Consider the following 17,502-nt stretch of genomic DNA (forward strand, 5'->3'; position numbering starts at 1 on the left):
CAGAGGAGGCTGACATGTCTCCTGACATGGAGACAACCCCTACACCACTGTGCAAACCACCTTCAGCCAAAGCAACACACAGCACCTGCACCCACAAAGCAGTGGTTGTCTTAATAAATAAAAAATGTGGTTCCACGGCTAAAATGTCACGTAACACATAGAAAATCTGATGTGAGGTGCAGCAGATATGCCTATGGAGAGTGTCCTAGCAGCTGTCCTGCTACAATATTTTGCCTAGATTAAAACCAGGCAGATGGAGAAGGTTTAGGAGAAGGTTTATACACAGGGCTGGTGCCTCACTGTGACCAGACAGACTATGTAAAACTTCTGGCAGATGTCACTGATGTGGCTGTAAGGTACAGGCAAAGAGGAGTGTCCACCAAAAACCTGGATTCAGTTAGTTATGGCACGTTATCCAAGGTAAACCCAGTCCTGTTGAGTCCCTCCTACTCTCCAACCCTCCAGCCTCCAGGCCTGGCACCACAGCTTGTGTTCAGTGCAATTAGAAAAGGAGCTTTAGATGCAAGAAAGTCCTTCCTGGCAGCTTCATCACCACATGTTTCCTGGGGGGCAGCAGGATTCCCAGAAAGGCCAAGCACTGAATTTGGAGTAAATCCAGTTCACTGAGTGGGAAAGCTCCCACTGAAGTTGGTGGGACCACAGGACACAGCTCAGTGCTTCCCAAAGTCCCACCCAGCTAAGTGTTTGCACAGCACAACAAAGCCCTGCTGGGCAATTTCTGAGATGTGGAAAAAAAATACACATCCCATGCACTCTTCCAGCATTTTGTTTGTATTTTGAAGGATCAAAGAAGTATTTTATGGCTTTCCTATTTTTTAGATAACAGTCTTGAAACAAGTCTAAGCTTGACAGACAAGCTCTGCATCTTCTCAAAAGCCCAGGGTAAAGATAAAGGGAACATTAATGTTAGTCTAAATTATGAGGGGGAATTGGACTGCACAAGAACTGTAATCCACAAGAATGAATTTTCATTCCACTTGTCCACCACTTTCAGCTAATCAGAAATGGTGATACATGGTCCTACTTGTATTTTGGCTTTCAACTCCCTCCTATATGTCATGTGGTTGAAAACTGAATTCCTGATTTACGCTGCAGATTAGGGATGATAAATGCTATCACTTACCTGCAGCCACAGTTTTAGAGGATTCTGGCATGATGAGCAAAACATGCATTTCATGATATGATTCCTGGAGCTGACAGTCTGTCATGCTGCTGACAAAGATAGCTGAGACTGAGGGCCAGGCTCTGTTAATAAATAACAAAGATCTCAAATTCCAAATTTAATATCATGCACCTTTTGTAACTGAAATAATCAGATGCTTGCTCTGATGATTAATTAGCTTGGCAAAGCCACTGGCTGGGTCACACATTTCTGGACAAGTTCTGATTTAATTTGGCCTTTCTCTCTGGACATTTCCCATGGGGCACACACTTGTCATTCAGTGCTCAGAGGAGAACATCAACTAGACACAAACGGGTGCTGTAGAGATTATTCAGTTCTCCCAGTGTTTTCAGCACCTTTGGAGCCCTGGTGGAGCCTTTGGTGTCTCTCCTGTTGCAGAACAAAAGCTGGAACAAACATTACTGATTTGAAACTAGTGCAGCTGTCACAGAGCACAGTCACCCCAAAGCAGGTGCCTGCTGTGTTTGGGTATTGTAGAACTTAGGTTGATCATGCAGCAGAAAAAAGGGGGGTTGGAACTAGGTCTTTAAGATCTCTTCCAACCCAAACCATTCTGTCACTCCATGAAAAGTTCTGAAAAAAAAAAAACCATAGCACCTGTTGCCCTTAACTCTGACCTATGATCTTGGCTGTCTTGCCTTGTGACATTTCCATTAACCTGTGCTTTTTGATGTTTTGTTGAGAAATTTAAAGAGAATCCAAGATTTTTGCGCTTCATACCTAAATTTAGACCTAAGTTGTTGAAAAATTTTCAGAAATAGCTGATGAGCACTGTTCTGCTTCTTCCAGATGACATTTGTCACCCTTCAAATTTAGGTTTCCAAACCTAAGACTGATTTCCTTGCATAGAAGTAGACACTCGATAGAAGACTGGTATTGGCCAACCTGGCAGGAAACTAATGGTTAGGCCAGGGTGGTCATTAAGAACATCTTTAATACAGAAACAGGCAATGTTTATACCTTAAGTTTACACTGAATTATGCTGCAGTCTCATTCATTACACCTCTGACAAAGTAAACCCATTCAGCACCTACTTCTGGGTTTGTGGGCCTCAATCCTGTGTCAACAGGGATAGAAACTGGAATCTTCTGCAGTTCCAACCCAAACCTCTCGAGTCTGAGCTGAAAGTATCCCCAGGAACATTCCCAAGAGCTTTGCAATGATGAGTCAGTGACATGAACTCAGTTACCTGGGTTATCAGAGATATCTGGAGCATGACAGAGGTTTTGGTAAAGTTGAAAGTTTAAACCAAGGTTTGGTTCAAACTTGTGGTGGCAGAAAACTCTGAAGTCACGAAGCCTCAAAGGCCCACCAACAGCAATAATTGCTGGCATGTGCTGTACAAATGGAACAGACTTTGGCTTTAATGGAAAGAGTTTCCAGGTATTTTGAAGTAAACAATTAAAAAATCAATTAAATGAAGAACAACCTTTCAGTCCAAGGACACAGGCAAGGCCTGTTGGTACTGGAAGCAGGCAGAGTGGATCTGTTAAAGGATATAAAGGTTTCAGGGGGTTGCAGAGGGGATGCTTGGTCTGCATGCCCAATTAGTGCCAGAAGGCACTACTAGTATTAATTTGCATCAGAACTGGTTATTGAAATCACCCTGAGCCTTCTGGTACTTAAAAGTGAGCTGCACCCAAGGGATGTCCTCTGGGACAAACAGCAGGAATGTGTCAGTGTGGATGGATTCTAAACAAGACCTAAGCCAACAGCTGTTGCTGGTGCTCCAGCCATAGGTTCTGGTGGCCTGCACTAAGGAAACCAGCCTTGCCTAAAGCACTCCAGATCTTACACCAAATATGAGACCACACACAGTTAGCAGTACAACCATGTATTCTCTGGCAGAGCTATTCCCACAGGAGACTTTAATTGAGTCACAGCACAGGCTGTTATCTTTGGGTATATAAATCCTGCAGTTATAAAACAATTAACTATTGAGAGGGCACAATAGTGGGTAAATAAAGAAGTTCAATAAGGAGTCAAGAATATGTGTCCAAATGACTTGGATTAAGACTTCACCGAAGTTTCTTCACAATGTCTTTGTCATATTTGGCTGAAATGTCTGTAAAGGTGCAGCTGTTACTGATGGGCTGTGAGAAGGCAGAAGGAGCTGGACACCAAGGGAGTGCTTAGGCTTTGTTTTCCAAAGGAATCAACCTGAGAAGTCTGCCTTGCTACACTTAGAGCAAATATAGACTAAAAGGTGTAATCAAAGCCTTAAAATATTTTCTAGAAAATTATAGAAGGAAAACATGATTAGAAGGGATACATGTTTTTTTTTTTTTTAATTCTGTTTAACAGTTATGTTTTATTAAGGTTCCCCTTAAAGAGAGATTTATAAAATTAATGTCAGATCAATACATTAAACATGTAGTACAGACATGCATGGTTTTTTTGCTGATGGCTTTAGGTACTAGTCAAATTGGTGTTTAGCTATGTTGCACCTTCTGAACTGAAGACCAAGAGCAGCTGGTTAACCTTTTGTTAAAAAAATCAATCTTGATATGAAGACTCACTTATGCATGGCTTATAAAGAGGAATTATTGATGGCATTGCTGGATGCTGCTGCTGAACTCGTATATAAGTAGGAAACAGGTAGATCTGTTAACAAAAAGCAGCAGCTCTGTGTGGTGTGGAGGGTGAGCTGACCAGGGGAATCACATGGATCAATACAGCAAACCTCCAAAGGGAATTCCTGTTAGTGTGGGATTGCTTTGTAAGACAAGAGCTTCAACTATTGCTTAAAATCATAGAATCACAGGACAGTCTGGGTTGGAAAGGATCTTAAAGCTCATCCAGTGCCACCCCCTGCCATAGGCAGGGACACCTTCCACTAGCCCAGGTTGCTGCAAGTCCCATCCAACCTGGCCTTGGACACTTCCAGGGATGGGGCAGCCACAGCTTCTCTGGGCAACCTGTGCTTAGACTGAATGGGGCATTATACATAAATTTAGGAAATTCCACCTTCTTCTGCATAGGAGGAAATTTTCATTGACAACAGGCCAGGAGATCCTTGTTAAAATTCTTGGCCTGGATCCGGGTGTGTTGATCTTGGCAGCTGTGAGGCTGCAGAGATGGGCTCTGCTGGTAGGATCTTATCTCTGATAAGTGGAAGCTGTTTGAAAACATGGAAGTGTGGATCTATTGTCCCAGCTGCAAAAGGAGGGGGAAAACACTTAGGTATTAAGCTGAACTTGAATGTCATCTTTGTGGAATATTTATTCTCACATTACAATGAACACTAAAATCATGTTACTTTATGATAATGTGAATATTTTGAATTGTAAGCACAAAGTGTGTGGAAATCTGTTCCCAATTCACAGTGTCACTGTGATCCGTTTCTGCCTTATGATAACTAACATAATTGCCTGCTGATTAGCTGCAGGAGTGATGGGAAATTTCTCTTAAAATGACAAGAATATCTCTCACTTCCCTGAGCAGCTGTTGCTTGATGTGCCAGCCTGGTGATATCCCACCCAGGGTACAGCCATCCTTGGCAATGGGCTTGGATCCACAGCCTAGGTCATGTTATCTCTGCAAAATAGTGTGACTGAAGGGAATAGAAGTGGCTCAGGTGCTCTTCCCAGCTGGATAAATGGCAGGGAAGCAAAGCAGGCAATGGGAATATCTTAGTGTCGTTTACTTAGTTGTGAACAGGGTGCTAGGACTGAAACTTGACTGTGTCTCTCTGGGAATCAAACATGAACATACCTCCTGCTTCTTTCTAGATGAAAGGAGTTAAGGAAGATGTTAAGCTAAGAAATATTGTGTTTTTATAAAGGCAATACTGGAAAATTGATATAGAATTACTTAGAAGTCATCTGAAAAGCTTGATAGAAATGAAAAACATCCTTTGTTTACTGAAACTACTGGCTTGGAGAACTAAAATTTATGGACATTTTTCAGCATGAGAAATATGCCTTCCACAGTACTATCTGCTGAGTACCTAAGGGTTAACTCTCATGGTTTGGTATGCAGATGAATGAACCTGTAGTTAACTGTGTGTGGCTATTAGTTGGAAATGTTTGGAAGTAACATGAAGTGATATTATTTTGCAGCTCAAACTCCTGCCAGTACCTGGCTTTATTAGTTCAGCACAAGAAGTGTTTTCTGATTAGTTGTCTGGAACAAGTGAGGCTGTTCTTTTGGTTTCTATCACTCTTTGGAAACTCTTCCCTTGACAGCTTAAGCACTTCTCCAAATGCTCTGCCTGGTGGCTCCTACAAAATGCCAGCATCACTTAATTTGGGTGCTTCCCTACCAGTGGAGAGAGTTACATGGAAGGTGAATTTAGTGGGAGTGAGTCAGGCCTGTGCCATTCCTCTTTGTGTACATTGGCTGTGATGAGGATGAGTTCCAGTTGTGTCACTTCTTGTTTTCCCTGCATCTCTTTTATGTGCAGAGTGACTCAGGCTCCATGACAAAGCCCAAAGTGAGGGGCAGCAATGACATCCTGAATAACCCCAAGATTTTGACTCATTGTGTTCCCAAACTGGGGAGGGTAGTTTAGTTTGGTTCCTCTTTTCTGGGAGCGCTCCCAGTTTCCTCAGAAATGTCATGCTAAAATATAAAATACAAGCACAATTACTCTCTTAATGACATCTTCATGCATTGACATTTAGAAGCCCAGAGAATGGATGAAGATCTGTCCCAAGATCAAAACTAAAACCAGACACACTGGACACAGGATGCTGGAAAAATTCTATTGATTTTGGAGAGGTCAAGGTCAGCACACATTGCTCAGTCAAGATTTCATTGACTTAATTCCTCTGATCCATACATTGACTGCAGGAATGGGCTCGGAGACTGGAGCAGGGATTTGGGAAAATGGTGTTTTTAACAATGGACATTCATCAGGTTTTTAATACATGGCAAAAAGGTCACTATTTTAGAGAGTTCTGATTTGAAGGATCAGTATTTTAGAGTGATTTTTAGTTGGGTACCAGAATGTAAAGAAGGTAGATGTGGTCTAAGAAGAAATGGTAAGTGGGTAACATGTCCAAAGCCAGAAAGATTGCTGTTTCATTTTCTTTCTAAGCTGTCTTAGTGTCAGTGAACACCACGTTGTTTCTTCATTTCCAAACCTCTTCAATCATCATCTTTTATTTACTTCTGGCATGAACATTCTATCCAGTATCTTTTTGGAAAGGGAGATACGTACTGTGGAAAACTTATGTAGTGATAGGAAGGTAAAACAGATAACATAACCAACAACTCTATCTGTGATTCTGTAACACCATCCCCCTCCCCAGTCTATTTTAGCTTCATCCTACAAAGTGCCCAGGTAGGCCAGACAACAAGACTATTCAGTATTTCACAAGCTAAAATCCATCATGTTCATGGTGTCAGTTTTGCTTGGACAGCAGCAAATAACTATCCAAGATAAATTTTCCCTTAATCTCACAATCCCATTTCAGTAAGGGGCTAGGAAATCACACTTTCACTTAAATGTAGAATATAAAACAAAGTGTTGAATGCCTTTAAGACAATTCAGCTGTATTCTAATCTCATGGCTGGGCTTCGTGAACAAAGATTTGGGGAGGGCTCTGCCCACGTTTGTTACAAACACGCTGGTGGCTAAAGAGGCCAGTGTGAGACAGACACATCTGATTGCAAAAGGCACAGCAGAAAGACTCCTTAAGTGGTAAATTCTGCAGCACACAGTTCTTTCTGTGCTGTCTTTTCTCCTCCAGGGTGATCCTGCTGCGTTCTCAAAGGCATCAGCAGCGTTATAGATGGGGTGTCTCCAGGCCTCCTGATTGGAGGCCAGAGTAGACCAGTTATGGTGGTCAATATGGCCAAGCTGAGATGTTGTTTCAGGCAGTCCTTGTATCTCCTCTTTGGGGCTCCTCTCTTGCAGCAGCCGGTGGCAAGTTCACCATAAAGCAGGATCTTAGGGAGGGGGTGGTTGGTCCTTCATCCTGGAGACGTGCCCTGCCCAGCACAGCTGTGTTCTCAGCAACATGGCCTCAATGCTTGTGACTGCTGCTTGTTCTTGTTCTAGAAAGCACATTAAAAGAAACCAGATTTTTTTTCAGAACTATTTTTTCCAAGTTCCTTTTTATGACTGATCTTTAAACTTCCTACATGATGACACTTACTTGGCACTGCATCGATGCAGTCTAATCTAGGTGATAATGGGTCTCACAAGAGTTATTTTTTAAATATAAGTAGTTTATCAAACCCATTGACAGTTATGTTTTCAAATTATTTCCATTTTTGTTCTGTTAAAATATTTGCCTTGCTTTTAAATAGAAAGATCCACAAAACCCAAAGGCAAGTCAGACCAGTGTTGGAGGCAGCTGTACCAAGAAGCCATCACAGCATATAATAACTGTGATTATAAATAATCTGTCAAGCCAACCCTTAGTACTGAGCTTTTGTCATCAGCAACTGAGAAAACACAAAGTCCCACATCAGGAACCCCCATTTCACAGCTACTTGCAACAGATAGTGGGAACATGGTACTTTTAGACTATTTCCTGATATAAAACTTACACAGAATCACAGAAAATGCTCAGTTGGGAGAGACCCACAAGGATCATCGAGTCCAACTCTTAACCCTGCACAGGACCCTCCCCCAGAGTCAATCTCAGCAGTAGTTTGGAAATTTGTAGTTGAGAAAAACTTTTCCTACAGGACTTCCTGCGAACAGGAGGAAGGGTTGGGTAAGAAGGTTTTGCACTGAACATGACACAGAAAACTTTGTCATCCGCCAAATCCCTTAAGAGTACCCGAAACTCAACCTGGGGCTCGTGGTTGCAGCTCCTGAATGGATGGGTTTGATTTGCATTATGATGCAAAGACAGAGTGCAGGTACTTTCTGTCTGGGGAAAACTGGAATGCACTCAGGAGACACGAGAGGAGGCAAGGAATCCCCAGGTCCTGCAGCTGTTATCAGATATGATGGAAAAGGGAGAGGGTGAGGGAGAAGAGAACACCTGGCCCTCTGCAGGGGGAGACTGTCTGACCCAGCAGGGCACTGTGGAGTTCTGAGGGCATCTTTCCTCTCAAAGCCCTGTCAGGTTTTACTGAGCTTAATCAGGTGTTGCCACATCATGCCCACTATCTCTGCAAGCAGTATCCTGATGAAGATAAATAAAAACTTAAGAACCTGATTAGATTTGCAGAGCTGCCAGAGAGAAATATTGAGCACTAAGCAAGTGAGATACAGACTCTGAGCCACTTCCATGAAATCCACTTCCACAGGCACTTTGGCAAGAGCGTTTGGGCAGATGTTTATCCCAAGGACAGCTGTGGTGGCATTTAAGGTGTTCTAGAAGGACCCCTCAGTGAGAGAAAGCTGAGGAAGAATTCTCAGGAAGAATTTCTTCCTGGAAAAAGTGGTCAGGGGTTGGAAGGAGCAGCCCAGAGAGGTGGTGGAGTCCCCACCCCTGGAGGTGTCCAAGGAAGGTCTGGCTGTGGCATTGAGGGCTCTGGGCTGGGGGACAAGGTGGGCATCAGGCACAGGGGGGACTCTGATCTTGGAGGGCTTTTCCAACCTCAGTGATCTTGTGATTCTGTGATTCTGAGAGATTCTAACACCTTGAGTTATTTCACATAACAGTTCATACAGTTTGAAAAAAGGCAAGGGCTCGTGGTTTGAGAAGAGCAGCATCAGTAAATCTCTCTCTAAAACCAGTTATGTCCTTTTTGTCCTAAGTTCAGCTGTTCTTCAAGAATAACAGTTATAAAAGCATTCCATGAAATTCATTTTCTACTGCTCTTCTGCTTTTTGGACCCAGAAGTGGTGATAAATTGATTTAGTACACAGCAAGTCGTGAAGGTTATCAGAAATATAAGAAAAATATGCAGGAGAAAATAGTTTTTGTTGCATTCCTCTCAGGTTTTACTGGCCTTGCTCTCAGAATTCTGTGTTCATTTGCTATTCTGCACAGTGATAGTCAGTGAATGAAGGGTAGCAGGTCCTCTGTCCTCTGACTCAAGCAACAAAACTTACCCAGGGAAAGAGGAGAACATCTCATTCTGTGCTGCCAGCAGCACATGAGAAAGTCTAATTAATATTTTTTCTTTATCTGTTTGAATTATTGTGGAAATAGAAGCTGCATTTTGAAAATAATTGCTGCATATGATCGATTTTTTATGAAGATGAAGTAAAGGGCAACTAATATTCCAGGCAGAAAGTATAAAAGTAAATTTGAAACTCTATAAAGGGCATATAAGAAGTGAAAGGAACCTCCTGCTTTATGGTGGAAGGAGAAAGATCAGAAAGAGAAAGGTCAGAAATAGTACACAAAAGGTTAAACTTGGGAGAGTGTCAAAGTTCTGAAGTCTTCCTTTTTAAGGGTATCATGGCTTTGAATCTGGAAAAAGTGTTTCTGCTCTTTAAAATAGGATATCCCTTAGTGAGGGTGGGTGGTGGTGGGAGATCCCACCCATCTGTAGGGTTTGGAGCAGCGTGTCATTCATCAGCATGTCTTCATAATTAGTCCTCAGACCTGCACATTGCCTGATTTTCTTCAGACACTTCTTCCAAGAAAAGTGCAAAGGTGATCTGATTGATGTAGGTCACATGCTCTGGTGATTTCCCAGGCATTTTTTATTTAAAACACAAAAATTATGGTAATGGGAAAAATGGCTCAGCCTGCCTGGGGTAGCAGTAACTCTGGGACAGCCTCAGCTCACGGGGTTCAGTAGCAAATTTGTTTGATACTGACTTTAGATCTTATTCTTTTGCACAGATTTACTTATCAAAAACAAGAGAAAAAAAAATCTTTTGGCTGTACTTAATAAGATCTTCATAATATGTTCGACTGAGATTTCAAAGACTGTCTGGAATGAGTCACTCGATGTGGGACACAGTTGGTTCCAAACTCATCCCCACTCAGTTTGCCACAGGATATCAATGCAAAATGTGTTTCTACAGAACACATTTGCAAGAGCTCTGTGAATATTTTTCATCTTTTCTATCCGAATATGCCTTTCCTAATTTTAAACTTGCATTTGGGTGCTTTTTTTTTTTTTTATACTCTTTCTCACATTTCTTAAAGATTTCATTGGATTTTTCTCTGTGTTGCTTTTTTTAATGCTCTCTCATGCTCTTTTTTCCCTGCCAAAAAAGCATCAAGTATTACTTGTACTGTCCTCAAATTTCAGAGTTCTGGTGTTAGAACAGTCCTACAAGTTACTTAAACAGTAGCATCCTTTGGAGATTACTCTCACACTTGGATAAAACAAGTGGCAGAGACATTTCCTAGTCATTTTAATGCGACATAGTCCTTTTCCTGCTTGTGAAATCAGAGTTTCATATCCATCCCCTGCCCTTTTCAGTGCATAAGTTTCACTCTAGACCCCACTGCCAGTTGCTTTACATGTTATTTGGTTCTCAAGTAAGTTATTTTGTTGAAAGACCAAATAAGACATGGCTTTATTGTATCAGCTTAAAACACTCTTTTTATTCAATGAATCCTTTTCAAAAGAAGAAAAAAATGTATGTCAACATCATTCCTGAAGTCTGAGGAGCTTTGTCTTATTTAATGATCTACAATTGCCTCTGTTAGTAATACAAATCACAAATCTTCATCTTCCACCTGCTGAAAGGGGTAGGTTTGCATCTGACCATTGCCCTCCCCAACCCCCAGAAATGATGTGACCTCTCTCCAAGCCCTGCCATGTTCTTCTCTGGAGTGAAAATGTCAGTCTTGTCTTGCCAATAGTTGTGTTTTCTTTGATCTGTAGTGAAGTTGTGTGTGCAGGCACTTGTAGGAGACAGGTATTTCCTGACCCAAGTGATCTGATGTCAGAAAAATTAGGCAAGATCATGGCCTTGGTGGGACAGGAGTCAGTGTCTGTTGTCTCACTAATTACACCCTCACATGTAGACTGCAGCCTGAGTTATTTGGGATGAAGCAGCAAAGGGTCCCTGGCCTCAGGCACTCTGGTATTGATTTTGTTTCCATGGGAATCCTGTTGGTGAAGGAGAAGGCTCTGGAGGTGTGATGGTCCCTGTGTTTGACAGTGTATGTCCTTCAGGGCAGCTTTGGCAGAGAGGGCTGTGGAGTCCTGGTGACCAAACCCAGGGCCGTGCAAAACCTGACCCCACTGGCCATGAGGGGCCCAGGCTGGACTGGCAGATGGATTTGGAAAGGCAGCTGACTTTGGATGCTGGAAAGCCAGGGCAGGACATACACCTGAGTAACTCAGGGAACAGAAACACTGAGCTGGGAAAACCCACTGCAGGAGGGACACAGAATCCCAGAATACGCTGGGTTGGAAGGGACCCACAAGGATCATCCAGTCCAACCCCTGGCCCTGCACAGGCCCATCCCCAAGAGTCACCCCCTGTGCCCCAGAGGATCAGCCAAACCCTCCTGGAGCTCTGGCAGCCTTGGGGCTGTGCCCACTGCCCTGGGGAGCCTGGGCAGTGCCCAACCAGCCTCTGGGGGAAGAACCTTTTGCTGAGATCCAACCTGAGCCTGCCCTGACACAGCTCCAGCCACTCCCTGGGTGCTGTCCCTTGTCCCCTCAGAGCAGAGCTCAGTCCCTGCCCCCTGAGCTCCCTCAGCTCCTTTCCCACCACCCAGAGGACACAATTCCTTCAGCAATTCCCTTGTGAGCCAAAGCCACTCCAGCCCCAGGTCACACCAGGCAGCAATTCCTGCTGGTGTCACTGAGCCAGCCCAGCCACGGGCCCAGCACCCTGCCCAGGGCAGGACCACCGTGCTGGACCCAGCCCATGCAGCTCCTGGGATGCAGCATTTTCCAGAGCCTCAGTTTGCCACCCTCACATGACCAACCCTGCACATTCCCTGCAAAACTGAAGGTGAAGAAAAAACACGTTAAGCTCCTAATGGCAGTGCCCAAAGGTACTGCATCTGAAGATAACATCAGGAGAGAGAGCCAGCGAGTTCTCTTCACACAAACTATTTCCCAGAGGCTAATGGCAAGGGGGGGAGAGAGAGAAACAAGTACTGACAGTTTACTGTAGGAGCTCAAAGAAAAAGTGGACAAAGCTAAAAGAACTCCAGCTCTTTGTTCACATTTAATCCAGTTCAGAGCATTCACTGGTGCATACAGATTTACTGATGGAGCTGGATATGGTCATTTGGTAAGAAACAGAGGATCTAGGATTTAAATTTTGTGCCCTTCAGGCTCTTACATTTTAGGAAAAGTCAGTCTGTAATGTATATAAAGTTTTAATCTAACGTAAAAAGTATGAGCTGCTGGATAATTCCTTCAAAGAAACCAATCCTGATCTTGAAAGGTAAAGAACACTTTCTGTTTTTAGCACAGACCAAGTTTTTAAGGGGTAGGGCACTGCTTTTGGCTCACAGAAACCAAGGGATAGACCAAGGCTTGCTGGCCCTACCCAAAGAATCCCCTATTGTATTTTCTCCTTTTTCTTTGCAACTCTCTTCCTGAATTTGTAAAGGCATCGATTTATCAGAGGATACTGGAATAATGGAACAGTATGAAAATACCACCATCCACATATTTTATTGCAAAACAAATAGTCCAAGCGCCTGATATCACAGTACAACACAACTATCCATTGCAGGCCTTTGCTTTTGCTGAGGACAGACAGTTCAAGTTCCATGTAGCCTGTTTTCTGAAGGCTGGAGAGTCAGTTCATCTCTGGCTGAATTTGCAAACCATGGTATTGAAAGGCAGCACCAGTGAGGAGGGTATGTGTGCAAGAACAGAACCAACAAAAGGGGTTGTGAGCCAAAGGTAGGAGGCAAATCTGGAAGGGAAAGCTCAATTGCAGAGTGCAGGGGACCTAAATGGGGCAGGTGTGTTGGAGAGATTTTGGCACAGCATGTTGGAAGTGCATCTCCCACAAGTGCAGAGAGAAAGGGAGGGGCAGCCAGTAAATTTCAGGAAAATATGAAAATCATAAACGAAAAACTGAACAATAAATGTAGCACGGAGTTAAAAGCCAAAACTCCTTCTCGTCCCTCTGCCCCTTCCCACCCCCCTCCGAGCATTTCTGGTCCCCTGGGAAGGACCCCTGGCACTTGGGCTCAACAGGCGCTGCACAAACTCCTCCCGTCCAGACAAAAGCGGATCTTTTCCTCCAGACTGGCCGTGCCCAGCCTCGCCGAGCCCTGGAAAGCAGCGGCTGGTTGTGTTTGGCACCGTGTCCCGGAGCAGGGAGCAGCACGTGAGACGAGCGCTGGCTCAGCTCTTTCCGCGGCGCTGCTCGATCCCGCCGAGGCTGCCGGCTGAGGATGGATGGGAATGAAATAAACCGAAAGGCAATTTAGGCTACTTAACTACACTTGAGGAAAAAAAAAAAAAACCTGCCTGGATAGATGACACATGATGTATTCTGTATTAATGTTTCAAGTCAGTTTGGCGGATCCCCATGGCAGGCGAGTTAGAAATATTTTGTTGCAAGTTTGAACACCGTACCAGGATATAAGGCCAGGCAATTCTACAAGAACAGTGATTGAATTAGGGCTGAGAAATGTATCCTGGCTAGTTTCAAATTAAAAAAAAAAGAAAAAGAAACAAAAGCTTTTAAAAAGGTACAAATGAGGCTAAAAGAATTTATGTTATTTTTCCGGTTTCTGTGCTCTAACTCCTTTTCCTCGTAGATCTCCTCATCTATCTTCGAAGTGCACTACCTTATGAATGAGTGAGCAATAAAAAGAAGTATGCAGTGGCTGAGAGAGAAACTCAAGATAACAAGATAAAGCCAAAGCTTGAGCAGAACTGCAAGTTAAGATGTAGATCTGAATATAAAAGTTTCTCACATCTCAGTTTTAGGGCAGTCATTAGATAGTTTGCATGAGAAATTAATTTAAAGCCAGTAGCATATACTAAGTTCCCAACTATCAAAGTACTGGACCCATGCTGTCTAGGGTTTTGAATCCTGCTTTTGGACCACACGTAGGGACAATTTGCTCATAAACTAAAGTAAAAACAGAGCGATTTCATAGAACCAGAAAATCACAGAATCACAGGATGGTTTGGGTTGGAAGAGATCTTAAAGGTCACCTCATTCCACCCCCTGCCATGGGCAGGGACACCTTCCACTAGCCCAGGGTGCTCCAAAACCTGTCTAACTTGGCCTTGGACACTTCCAGGGATGGGGCAGCCACAGCTTCTCTGGGCAACCTGTGCCAGGGCCTCCCCACCCTCACAGGGGAGAATTTCTTCCCAATGTCCCACCCAAACATACTCTTTCAGTTTAAAGCCACTCCTCTCTGTCCTATCACTACATCCCCCTGTAAAAATTTCCTCTCCCCCTTTGGGTATTGGAAAGCTGCCATGAGGTCTCCCTGGAGCCTTCTCTCCAGGCTGAACAGCCCCAACTTTCTCAACCTGTTGTTTTAATACCTTAAAATCCCCATGTTCATCAAAAATGGGCACAGGAAGAGCAGGGAGCAAAGAAGCAGCTACAAATCATCCCAAGGTCAGGCAATAGCAGTTTCTGTGCCCAGGTGACACAGGAACAGCCTCAAGACCAAAAGGTATGAGAAGAATCAACTTCCTCAGTGAAGGCTCACCTGTTTTCTGCTGAAAAAGGCTGGTGTTTGAGTCTGCACAGTGAGTTCTCCAGCTATAAAAGAAGGGTTAATTCAAATTTCCATATCACTGACCTCCCTCCAGCCTTCCAGGCTGCCCAGGTTTGGAACTGCAAGGATCAGCTGGGTTGTCTCAGGGGAAAAATTATGTGGCCACTCCCTGAACCCTGATAATCCCTCTGGCTGGGCTTTCCACTGCTGGTCTCTGCCAGGTTAGGCAGAATTTCATCATCAAAATTATTATGGTCTCTTTCAAGTACAGACCAGTGGGAAATTAATTGCTGGAATCAGGTATGTTTGCTGGTATTAACCCGATGCTGCTGCTGAATGAGGTCAGTTGTGGGGCTCAGGACACAGAGCAGGGACTAAGCTGGTCTCCAGCTTCATTTGGCAAAGCCTGGGCTGGTAAAACAGCAGGAGGGAGAAGATACAGGGACAGAGTTTCAAGGGATGTGAAGGTGGAAGATGAAGCTTGTTATCTTCAAAAGGAAAGTAGTGACAACTCAGGCATAACCATGAGAGACCCCTACAAAGAAGGGAGCATGAGACAGGGTGGAGCAAGCCATGAAGTTGAGGTGTTTAAGATGCTTTTACAGCATTAAAGAGGTAGACATTTTTTAACAAGAATTGATGACAAAACATGAAACCGATTCCTTTACTCTTACCCTTTATGCTCTAAGACAGAACTTGTTTTCTTGCAAAGTAGCTGAGACATTTGTTTGCTCTGTTATCCATGTGACAGGGGGCAAAAATACTTCAAACCCTCCAGAATGTGTGTTTGACCGTGGGTATATCAAAATAATGCTTAGCTTTCAAAACTGGAGCATTAATTTGCACCATTTAGAACAAATGAGGCCTATATTGCTAAATAATAATCTGCTCCATATGTTGATTAATGTGAGACCTACAGGAGGACAAACATTGATAGAGTATCTGCTTGTTCATCTTTTGCACCAACCTATGTCATTTTGAGGTGCAAGAACTGAGATGCAGGACCTCTGTTTACAAAAGTCAGGTTCTGGCACCTACTGTTGCACTCTGAAAGAATTCTGCACGTGGCAGTTCACGTGAAGGTGTGATTTTCTGCCAGCTCCTAATTTCACTGCCATATGCCAAGCATTGCAAGAACAGATAAATCTGAAGCACTGTACAGTCATATCGAAGAAAAGCTGTGGTTAAGGAGGGTCCCATCTTGCCTTTGGGACCTGGACTATGAAATTAGGCAAAGTTATCCTCCCTGGTTAACTCAAAGTGCAAACGGGGAATGAGCTTCACAGGCAGAACTTGGCTGATACTGGTGAGTATTTGCTACCTGGGACAATAGTGTGTCCAGGCAAGCAAAACCCACAGCTTTGGTGGGAATGTGACTTGTGTCTGGTGGCAGCTCCTACTGGAGAGCAAACCCATCCCTGCTTGTCATCCAATATCCATCAAATCCCCCTGCTTTTGTTAACACATCGTTCTTTGTTCTTCTAACACAGATTCTGGAAGAAAACATGAAGTTAGAGTGCAAGTGCCACGGGGTCTCAGGATCCTGTACCACTAAAACATGCTGGACAACCCTGCCCAAATTCCGGGAGCTGGGCTACATCCTGAAGGACAAGTACAACGAGGCCGTTCAGGTGGAGCCCGTGCGGGCGAGTCGCAACAAGCGCCCGACCTTCCTCAAAATCAAGAAGCCCCTTTCCTACCGCAAACCCATGGATACAGACTTGGTGTACATAGAGAAATCCCCCAACTATTGTGAAGAAGACCCTGTCACGGGCAGCGTGGGCACACAGGGCAGGATGTGCAACAAGACAGCCCAGCAGTCCAACGGCTGCGACCTGATGTGCTGCGGCCGGGGGTACAACACCCACCAGTACTCGCGGGTGTGGCAGTGCAACTGCAAGTTCCACTGGTGCTGCTACGTCAAGTGCAACACGTGCAGCGAGAGAACAGAGGTCTATACCTGTAAGTGAGCACGTGGGCACGGCCCTGGCCACGGATACCTTTGCACATGCACTCAACGGACCGACACGAGGCTGCAGGGCAGACCTGCTCTCCCAGGAGAACTGCTGGTGGACGGAGGCCCCTCGTTTCTTCTCACGTTTCATCGCTTGTGTGGATACACATTTCGGACTCATAAAGTCGGCCAAGAAAGAAAACCAAACAAACCCCACCCTGAGCCACCTGACACATAAAAGAGAGAGAAAAAGATCATCTCGGTTAACCTGCACCTCTAAAGGAAGAAGCATTGACTGCCTTGTGGAGACACACCAGTCAGGGAGAAATCTCTGAGGGTGGCAACTGACTCCTGGTTTGGAAAAGAGATGGTCAAATATAAGGAGCAGGGAGGGATAGGGGAGAAATCCCCCCAGAAGGGCTTTGCACAGGATGGGATGGACAGAGCCCCACCGTGTGAGCCTGTGGAGGACACAGGTTTTGGCTTCTACACCCGTGAAAAGCTTCTGCTGGTCTTGCCCATCTTTCCCCTTCATCCCCCTTGCCACAGCGAGTAGAACTGTTGAAGGTTTCTGTAAACACTGCTTTACCTGCCTTTTTCGTGTGTGTGTGTGCTGCAGATTTTAGCACAGGGATTTGGGACACTCGGGCATAATAATAGCAATATTTAACAATTTATTCAGATAAAACTAATATTAATTTATTTAATTAAAAAAAGAACTCTACCAACCTTTGGGGAACTATTCTGCAATTAAAGTAGATAGCTGGCTTTCTTTGTGGAATAATTTTGTAGGAACAGCAAGGAAAGAACTGGAGCTGTACATATTATTCTTAACTAGGATATTTCTATTAGTTGGA

At 44.1% G+C, this 17,502-nt stretch overlaps 1 protein-coding gene across 1 annotated transcript in view; it reads left to right on the forward strand.

Annotated features, from left to right (window-relative positions):
• The window catches only part of LOC103762992 (protein Wnt-7a), a 35,613-nt gene extending 18,514 nt beyond the window's left edge, over positions 1 to 17,099 (forward strand). The window contains exon 3 of the mRNA XM_018084887.2: positions 16,182 to 17,099. Coding sequence (XP_017940376.1) covers positions 16,182 to 16,661 — 480 coding nt within the window. The 3' untranslated portion in view covers positions 16,662 to 17,099. The remainder of the gene's footprint in view (positions 1 to 16,181) is intronic.
• Positions 17,100 to 17,502: the final 403 nt, after the last annotated feature.

Source organism: Manacus vitellinus, unplaced genomic scaffold (assembly GCF_001715985.3).
Source record: "Manacus vitellinus isolate BGI_N305 unplaced genomic scaffold, ASM171598v3 scaffold_77_pilon, whole genome shotgun sequence".
NCBI lineage: Eukaryota > Metazoa > Chordata > Aves > Passeriformes > Pipridae > Manacus > Manacus vitellinus.